This window comes from Filicampus tigris, chromosome 5 (assembly GCF_054856515.1).
Source record: "Filicampus tigris isolate MCC_2025a chromosome 5, RoL_Ftig_1.0, whole genome shotgun sequence".
NCBI lineage: Eukaryota > Metazoa > Chordata > Actinopteri > Syngnathiformes > Syngnathidae > Filicampus > Filicampus tigris.
Window position 1 is genome coordinate 20,726,962 of NC_141221.1, and position 9,809 is coordinate 20,736,770.

General features: G+C 41.5%; 1 protein-coding gene across 2 annotated transcripts; it reads left to right on the top strand.

The window, feature by feature from the left end:
- The first annotated feature begins 1,552 nt into the window (after positions 1-1,552).
- On the top strand, positions 1,553-8,768 carry cabp1a (calcium binding protein 1a). Of its 2 annotated transcripts, none has more exons than XM_086031653.1 (7): positions 1,553-2,464; positions 6,423-6,453; positions 6,577-6,720; positions 6,813-6,922; positions 7,003-7,077; positions 7,445-7,517; positions 7,618-8,768. In XM_086031653.1, the coding sequence occupies exons 1-7, from the start codon at positions 1,739-1,741 to the stop codon at positions 7,641-7,643; spliced, it is 1,185 nt and encodes a 394-aa protein (XP_085887779.1). In that variant the 5' UTR covers positions 1,553-1,738; the 3' UTR covers positions 7,644-8,768. The 2 variants fall into 2 exon arrangements, with proteins under 2 accessions (XP_085887779.1, XP_085887780.1); XM_086031654.1 differs by lacking the exon at positions 1,553-2,464 and adding an exon at positions 3,918-4,501.
- The last annotated feature ends 1,041 nt before the right edge of the window (positions 8,769-9,809 follow it).

A 9,809-nucleotide genomic window follows, 5' to 3' on the forward strand; every position in this document is an offset into this window, starting at 1 on the left:
TCTGCTGTAGCAACACCTTTGATACTTCCACAACTTTGCTGCATTGCATATTTGCACACATTCAATTCAGGAATATTGTGCATATTGTTATATCCGCATATGTTCCTACAGCGTTTGTTTGTGGACTCGCGGAAATCAATGCTAGTTTTCTGTTATCATGTCAACGGGATTTTACACTGATTTTAACATTAGCACTGGCAATATTTTTAACTCGTTGAGAGGAGCCAGATGAGGTGGCTCGGGCATCTGATTAGGATGCCTCCTGGACACCTCCCTGGTGAGGTCATGTGCCACTGGCAGGAGGCCCCGAGGATGACCCAGGATACGTTGGAGAGACTATGTCTCCCGGCTGGCCTGGGAACGCCTTGGGATCCCTCCGGAAGAACTGGAAGACGTGGCTGGGGAGAGGGAAGTCTGGGCTTCCCTGCTGAAGCTGCTGCCTCTGCGGCACTATCTCGGATAAGCAGCAGATAATGGATAGATGAATGGAATGTTTTTAACTCGGCCTAAATGATCTTTATTTATATAGTGCTTTTACAAAGCATTTATTGTATTTAAATATGCAATATGTGTAATTATTTTGGTTGTGTTTAGATTTACAGTAAACTCCAACTGGGGTGTCATTAAACAGTTTAAAAGCATGCTCAGGGAATGCAGAAATGTCTCCACGCTTGAGGCGCAAGTGACAAAATTAAAATCACGATTGAACTTTTATTAATTTCCCAGCACTAGCTAGAGTGGGAGGAAAAATTATGTGAACTTTTTCTTTGGAATTTCTTTCATTTCTCTATTAAATTGTTAGAAAATGTGGCCTGATCTTCATTTAAAAGACAAACAGAGTCTGTTTAAACTAATAGCACACAAATTATTTATATGTTCTCATACTTAGTTGAAAATCGGGGAAGATTATGTGAATGTTCAGTGGGCCGGTTTGAAAAAACGGCCCGTCTGCAAGTGGCTCGTGAGCCATACTTTGCCAACCTTGCTATAGGGACTTAAATAACACTGGTCAATGGAACATTTTAATCAGACGGCTTTATGCGTCTAAAAAATGTACTTTTGACGCTGATTTGAAAAATGGCTTTACTTTTCTTTCCCAGCTCATAAGGTTTTTAGATATTTGGCCTATAATATGACGGAAAAAAACGACCTGTTACTGAACCGAACCCTTAATTCATAAATACAGTATTACTAAATGTATTATTATTATTATGATTGGTATTTTTATTATTATTATTATTATTATTATTATTATTATTATTATTGTCATTATTGTTGTTATCATTATTATTATTATTGTTGTTGTTGTTGTTATTATTATATTATTATTATTATTATTGTTGTTGTTGTTGTTGTTGTTGTTATGATGAAAACCTGATGTGTTAGAGAACAAAACGAGGGCAGATTCTGAATTAGAGGAATAAATTCACCGAGAAAAGTTTTACTTGCATCTCTTATTGAAAAAAAATGTAAGAATGTCATCACCAGTGTAATCAATCAGGTTGCAAAGACGACGAAAGACGATTGCAAATAAACGATCGTATGAAGCTGTGCGGTCAATATTATCCCCGTGTTCTCTGGACCTATTTGCTTGCCATACACGTGTGGCACACACATACACGAGCAGGTGCTGCTGCTGCTTATCGCGAGCAGGAGAAAACTGGTCGACAATGGAAAGGGAAGGACGCGTGATGTCGACGATCACCCCGCCGTCACATACCAGAGCAGATCCGCAGCAATGAGCACCTCCTTTCCAAAATCTGACTCCACAACCTCATTGCTGAAAACATCATCGAGAAGATCCACGCACGTCCACGAACGCACGCCAGAGAGCCGGAGAAGTCATCATCAGCACCATCATCACCGTCCCACCGCCGCCGCCGCGTTCCAAAGCAATGGAACAGCCGATGAGGCTTTCTTGTCTGCAGAAAACGACGTCAGCTCGCGGAGACCGCTCTGCCACCCTTCTCTCACTGACACCCTGGACAGAGTTGAATCCACGCGGGTCAAGTGTCGACCCCACGCGTCTGACAGCCACCTCGACCCCCCAGAGCCTCACAGTGAGGCCGGCCGTGGCGTGAGGGAACGCGGCACACACCGACACCACCGGCGCAGGAAACACAACCGCGAAGATCGAGCTCCCACGGCCGGACCGCCCGAACCAGAGCCACCGCCACCGCCACCCCCACAGCCGGAGCATCGCCGCCGTTGCCGCGCACGCCCTCTCCCGAGGATGCCCTCGTTCTCGGCCAGCCATGACGACAGGACTCCCTTGTGCGAACCGCGTGACCAGAAGAGGGCCGGTTTGACCAAAAGCGTTGGCCAGGCCAGTAGATCTCCGCCGTCGGCCAGCTCCCCGGTCCCACTGTCCAGCACCTCCTCTCGCCGCTCCCGGAGGTCCAGTGCTGCTTCTTCCGCATCGGATGTCAACCTGCGTACTGTCCTCAATTCACTTTTTGGCCAGGTACGACCCCCCTTGAAGGGGGCCATTGTCACTTACCTATTGCGCCAAATCACGCATGGTCCGTTAGAAAAATCCAGTAACGTAGGCAGTAGCCTACATCGTTACTGTACTTAAGTAGACTTTTCTAGTACTTGAGTTGATTATTTTTGCCACGACTTTTTACTTTTACTCCCTATATGAAAATCGTTATCAGTAGGGATGGTGCTCCACTGGGGCTAGGCGACCTATAGCCCTGTCAGAAATCTGTGTAGCCCCAGTTAAGCCCCTCCAGCAGTTTATTTGATATTCTAAAATATGTTTAGAAATAAAATTTTCAACCCCCCAATGTATCGGTCAAGCCAAAAACTCGATGGAAAAATAAGTGGGATGGCGTGTGACATGTTCCTCTTTGGCCCCAATTTACATTTGAGTCAAATAATTGGCCCTGTGAAACATAAGATCTTTGAGGGAGGGAAATGGACACAACAGTGCACATGCACCGATGACCTCAAGTCTGGTTATTTGTTTTTATGAATTACTGATTTAATGACACAACACTTTAAGAATCTTCTGGAGATAATGTCCCTGTTTTCTTCAGGGTTCTAATTGACCACATGTTAATTTGTCGAACTGACTTCAGACGTCACACACATTAAGGTTTTGTCGATATGCAAATGTGCTTTACACAGTCTGTAAATATAGTACTACCATTTTTGGACAGGCAACACATGCAATCCTTGCACAAATTCATTTCTTATGTAATATATCCTCCTACAGACCTTCTCAATGAGAGCCCTTCCTTATTGAAGTGGATTGTGCTGGGGCAGAGGAAATGTTCCAGTTGAGGTGCAAACCTGTGGCCAAATTTAACTTCCTGCATGATTTATTGGGAACTCTGTTTGTAGCGAACTGATATGAAAATGCCCCGGGCTCCGTTTTGAGCATCATTTCAATCTGAGGTAATCTGACTCATTCGGGCTCACGGAGCTTCTATCTTTTTATGTTTTATTTTTTACCTTTCTGCATATGTCAGTGAAAAACACGGATTCAATCATTCATTTCCCATGCAGTTATAATTTTTTCCCATTTAGGTATGAAGCAAAATGTAGCCGCAAGTAATCACAAAACTGGACAGTGGTTAGTCACAAAATATGCTTGGAAATAAAGTACTGTGTTGTAAAGCGATGAATGTCTCAAAATTATAAGAAAGAAATCATTCCGCAAAACCACAATTCAGAGGGAATACATCAATGTAACCTAGAGAAGAGACATAGACGCACAAGCGCCTTTATTAATCCGTGTAATCATTACACTATGTTTCATTGTTACATCCGGCATGTCATATGGTCGAGCACTGCCGTGTATAACATTTCCATGTTGCTGCTCCCACACAGTATTTGTGTGCTCCTCTACAGGGAGCGTAGTATCTGCTGCAGGTCAGAGCGACCTTGTCTCTCCCTGCAGAGGGCAGAGGATGACATGTGTGTGTTGTGGGGGGGGGCACGGAGGCTGCAGCTTACATGACGCATGTCATGTGGGTAAAATGGACCATTTTGGAGGGCAAGAATGAATGAATCCCAAAAAGTGATTGCCAGAAACCTTTTAGCACCTCACAATACAGTATGTTTATGCAAATATTCCGAGGTATTATTGGGGCCATTTTCTGCTATTTTTATCCTTTGGTGACTGTGCATCTGTGCTGAGTTGTATCGCTTGGGCAATGTGACATGAAACACTGGATCACCGCCCCTTTAATAGGCGTACTCCTGTTTCTGCCCTCGGCCTGCTTTTGTCTGTTTTAGTTACAGTCACAGGAACGCATTCTATTACATACGGTATCAGTGGGGAAGCTTACGGTTCTTACTGTCATTCACACTCAGAAAGGGAAGTTGGAGGTTTGGTAGTTCTTCTGTCCACATGGGTCTTGTTGAAACCAGAGTTTACGCTCCTCTCAAAAGTCCAGCTGCAAATGTTTCAGAGAAAGGGTCCACCTGGTCCTTTTTAATGCCATTTTTCGCCTTTGGTTTGGGAAACTGCCTAGATTCACCCTGCACAATGGTAAGAGTCTTATTCTTGTGTGTTCTATTCTGCTTTTCTTTCTAATAATTGTTGGTTTGAACTGTATCTGGAACTGAGCAGGGAATGTCACAGTATGAAATTAAAATGTGCTGTCTGTTTTTATTCAAACTTAACAGTTGTTGTTTTGGGAATTGTAGTTGGATGTGCACAACTTTGATGCGTTTGTGCAGGGCTACTTCCAAATGAACGTCAGAAACCTGTGCTATTTTCTAAAAAGCACTGTTGTCATCATGTTGTCTTTGTGTGGCTGTGCGACTGTATTATCATTCTCCGCTCCTGAGTATGTTTACCGTTCCCGTGACAGCGTACAGGTGGCAGTCTGTACACTCTGTCATGTAAACCGAAATGAGTGATGAATGGAAACTTGGCAGCCGGCCTTTTTTATCAATGCTTTTAACTTGTTTTCATACAGTACATTCTCTCCATTCTCTTGCACAACTCACTCACAATTATGACAACAGACACCGGTAAAAACTCTCGTCTTGCATACTAATACTGTTATGCTCCAGCTATCAAAGGATGCTTGAGGATGCGGTACTGAATTCTGTCCTGTAAGCAGGGGTGAGCCAGGCTGGCTATCTCGGATCCTATTAGGAGTTCATTGTAGATTACATCCTCTGTACATCACAATGTCCGAGTGAGGAACATACTTGGACAAAGCTTTGTCTTCATCAGTTAGGTTCGGCAGACAGTAAATAAAGTCTGAACACATGCAAACATTTTGTATGGTTTAAAGCAAGCGTGGTTTTTATTGATGTTTGAGATACATTGGCAAACAGGCAGCTTTCACAGTGCCGCTAGTTTTCAATGACCCAGTTTTCCACATCACATCTTTCAATTTCCACTTGGTTACAACCCAAAACTATCCGCAAGATTTATTGCATATAGGACTGAAGCGTGACTGAGCCTGAAGAGTGGAGCGTACTGAGCCATTGCATGAATTCAACAGTACAGTAGATGTACTTGGCCTTCTACTACTTGGCCATATTTTTTTTCTAATAATTTGTTTACCTTATTTAGCTACATGATAGGGGGAAAATATTAGGAACATCTCTAAATATGATGCGGTCCAACTCTACAAAACTACATATGACACTACGACAACAATACACACTTCTCTGACAGCGTCAACAAAACAGAGCATGATTAACTTTAAAAGTACTGAATTCTTGATACAGCTCTTTAGTTGGATTCCATTAACGTTTATCGGTGTACCTAAAGAATAATTTGGTGAGTGTATGCACATACTTAGGTTTTCTTCTCTCATTATTCCTTGCGCGGCTTCGTAGAACGGTGTCGCATATAGAGTACGTGCAAAACACATAGTGATCATTTGTGATACTCTGATATTATGTATAAACTGCATGTACCTGTACGACTATCTGAATACAGCTTGCATGTGAGCACGTGGAGAACAATTTGCTGTCACTGAATGTGCTGATGTTTGATGAGCTGACAGTCGTGGTTACAGGAAGTGCTGATAATACAGATTCAATTGTCTGCTTGTGCTCCCTGCGCCCTTGCGTCAAAGCTGTTTCCAGCTCCTTCAGTCGTCAAATCTTTGGATCTGACGTCAAGACACCATGTTGTGTTTAGACTCCGCACTCCTTCTGCTGTTAACCCCTGAGGCTTCTGGGATATGTCTGCTGCTGTCTCTGCCCTTTAAAGGTTGCGTTCATTGTAAGCAAGCATTGGGGGGGATAAGAAGACACATTCACATTCTTTTGTGAACACTGTATCATGGAGGTGGCCCATTCAAACATGAAATAGTTTCTACTTGCTTATGTTTACATCAGTTGGTTTATGGAGATGATTGCTGCTCTTTGTTTGGGCATCAGTTATGGTTTGTTTTGTTTTTTTTCCTTGTGCTGACAAATGATTTATTGTGTTTTCTCACTAGGACAGAGAGCTACGTCCAGAGGAAATGGATGGTAAGTTGACTTTTCTTCAACAATGAGTCACCAAAAACAAATACACAAGGAGTGAAATGAAAGCATCGGGCAAGATGAATACTCTTTTCTCCGCACTTTTGCACATTTGTTTTTGCTGAACAGAGTTGCGGGATGCATTTAAAGAGTTTGACAAGGACAAGGATGGTTTTATCAGCTGTAAAGACCTTGGAAACTGCATGAGAACTATGGGATACATGCCTACTGAAATGGAGCTGATCGAATTGAGCCAGCAGATAAATATGAACTGTAAGAACTGACTTGTTTTATATTGTATTACTGTGTTTATTTGTTGTTGTGAAATCATCGTTGTAGTGATTTTATATTGGCATTTTCTTTAGTGGGCGGTCATGTTGATTTTGAGGATTTTGTCCAATTGATGGGTCCAAAACTCCTTGCCGAAACTGCGGATATGATAGGAATAAAGGAATTAAAAGATGCATTTAGAGAGGTAAGAATATCTATTTCATGTATTCCTTTATCTATTTGTCCTCTCAAATATGTGTTCCCTTGCATTCTCTGCTCGGCTAGTTTGACACAAATGGAGACGGTGCCATAAGTACGTCTGAGCTCCGAGATGCAATGCGTAAGCTCCTGGGACATCAGGTACTAGTTGCAAGACATTAACAACATACTTTAAAAACAGTTGGGTTAAATAACACAATTTGGGGTCAAAAATGGACCGAACCACTAATTGGGTCAATTTGACCCACTTTCGTGCATTGTTTTGTACAAAACAGTTCAATTTTAAGGGGTTATTTTGTACAAAACTACCAACTGTTTGGGTTGTTTTCTGCATAAACAACCCATAGAAAGTTGGGCCAAATTGACCTAAATAGTGGATTGGTCCATTTTTGACCCAAAATTGTGTTATTTTTAACCCATCTGTTTTTAGAGTGTAACATGGATCCTTCTTTGAGAGATGTCCAGTGTGCAATTTTGCTGTGCTAACTGTTGCAGCCTGTTTTTCCAGGTTGGGCTGAATGAAGTGGAGGATATTCTGCGGGAGGTTGATTTGAATGGGGATGGGCTTGTTGACTTTGAAGGTAATAAAAAAAACACTTTGTTGAAATATTCATAGTCAAAGACGCTTACTGACTTACTTGCAGCTGACAACATGAGTCTTCTACTATCTTCTCTGCACAGAGTTTGTACGAATGATGTCACGTTGAGATCACCGGATAGTCTTCAATGTCAAGCCTCACCCCTCGCCATACTTGATCCAGTAAACGAGAGGACACGTTAAGATTTCTGAGCCATTCAAATTTTGACTGACACTGGAATTTCAACTCCTTGAATGTTCTGGAGTGGAGAGTCACCGCAAACTTTCAATGGATAAATGTTCTTCCTGATATGTCTCCAATGCAACTGAGGCAGAACTTGCTGTAGCTTAGCTGATGATTGTATATTTGTTTTTGCACTTTAACTCTCACTTAATAACGTCCTGTGTGCATAGATTGCTGGTGTTATGTCTCACCTTCTACATGGTGAGATTAAATGTATTACAAAATATTGCCTTCTATGTTAGACGAAGTCAGGATATGAGAATAATTGCTTGTAGATTCGACTTAAAGACTGAGTGCACTGTTAAATGTTTTCACACATGAGGTGTAGATTTTTTTTTTTAATGAAAAATGTATATTTGGGATGTTGGGCATTGGCATGTGACATTGGGGCCCCACTTGGGATCCCCTGTAGCAATACTACATCTGTATCAGACCTGTGTGTGACCGACTGTCATTTGTCACTGTGCCTGTCTAGTGCTATAGCATCACTCAGACAGTCACATGAAATGTACAAAAAATGAACTGTGAGCAACTTCTAATGAATGTTATTCCTGCAATCAGACCACAAAGCACTTGCTATAACGTACCTCTTGGCTCTTGATATAATACTTTTAGATTGATTTCTGTTAAACCTGAAATCTAGACAACCAAAGTTGAAGCTGTCCTAATCCTGTTGTGTGTTTCAGCATGTGCCACAGTGAATTTAGAACAGTTTCACGTCACAGAGTATTTCCATGCTCACAGGCTCCAAGTCCCTGAGTTGTCAATCTAGCTTCGGTAACACACAATGTTGGAATGACATGTAAGAACAGTATTTACAGTGAATGTCAGTGTCAATATGATTGTAATAGTGGCAAAGTCTCTCAAATCTGTGTTGTTGAAGCAAATTCTATGCATGCCAAAGAGAGATTTCTGTACCGGAAGCACATTTGGATTTTGGGATCACAGAATAAATATAAACATTTTGCCAAGTGCAGTGTGCAAAATAAATGTCATTACATTGCAACCATATTTTAAGTGTTGATTCGTGATTGTGGGATATATCAAGGGTGTTACCCATAAGTACATTTGAAAATGCAGTCCCCTTTGTAGCTAGTCACTCGTCTTTGGCAAGAACAGTTCAGACCTTTGCCAAAGCTTAAACATTTTTCATCTGAAATCATACCAGCATCTGAAACCTGAAAATAGGATTTTTTTTCTTGGGTCCAGTAAGTTGTGGATCTGGATGAAGTTTACTCATCAAAATGCAGATGAAAACAACAATTTTCAACCTAATTATGCATTACACTTTAATTTGCTCGAGTGCAGTCAAAGCGGATCAGTCTGGATCATTATCCAAGTAAAACTTTGATATTACAGCCTGAAGTCCGACGTGATTTTAAATAAACATTTTCCCCATAAACACCATAAACAAAAGATATTATTTTAGGAAAATGACTAAATGCATTTGCTTTAAGGGCAGATGTTACTTGGAGAAAGGTGTCAGTAACAAATGTTTACCCAAGGTACTACTTTAACTCTGTTAAAACAATTTCACTGTGTGATAGCTGGCTATAAATGTTATACTGTAGTTTATTGCGTTGCCCTCTGTTTGCTTCATTATAAAGTTGACAGGTATTATTACCACATATGTTGGCCAACGGTGTGTTTAATTAAACTCCGCGATGAGGAATCTGTCATCTGTGGAGCTGATTAAATGTTACCATAGTAACCTGTTTGGTCGCATTTTTGTCAACCCTCTCGTGAAGCGAGTTGCGTTGGATTCTCCTGATTGGACAAGACAAGAGATCAGCCATACGCGAAATGAAGGAACCGTTCCGGAAAAAGGGGGCGCGGCGAAAACGTCAAGGCCACGCGTATATTACTGGACGATTTCACTTATTATCATCATAGTTATGTTACTTCAAAAGTCATTCAATAAACACAATGATTAGCACTGGTGTATACATAAACATACATACATAGAAATGTCAGAAAACATACTGACAGATGGTTTCATGTTCGATCGTAGCCATGAAGGACGTCGTTGAACCAGCCTGTGAAATGCGGGAG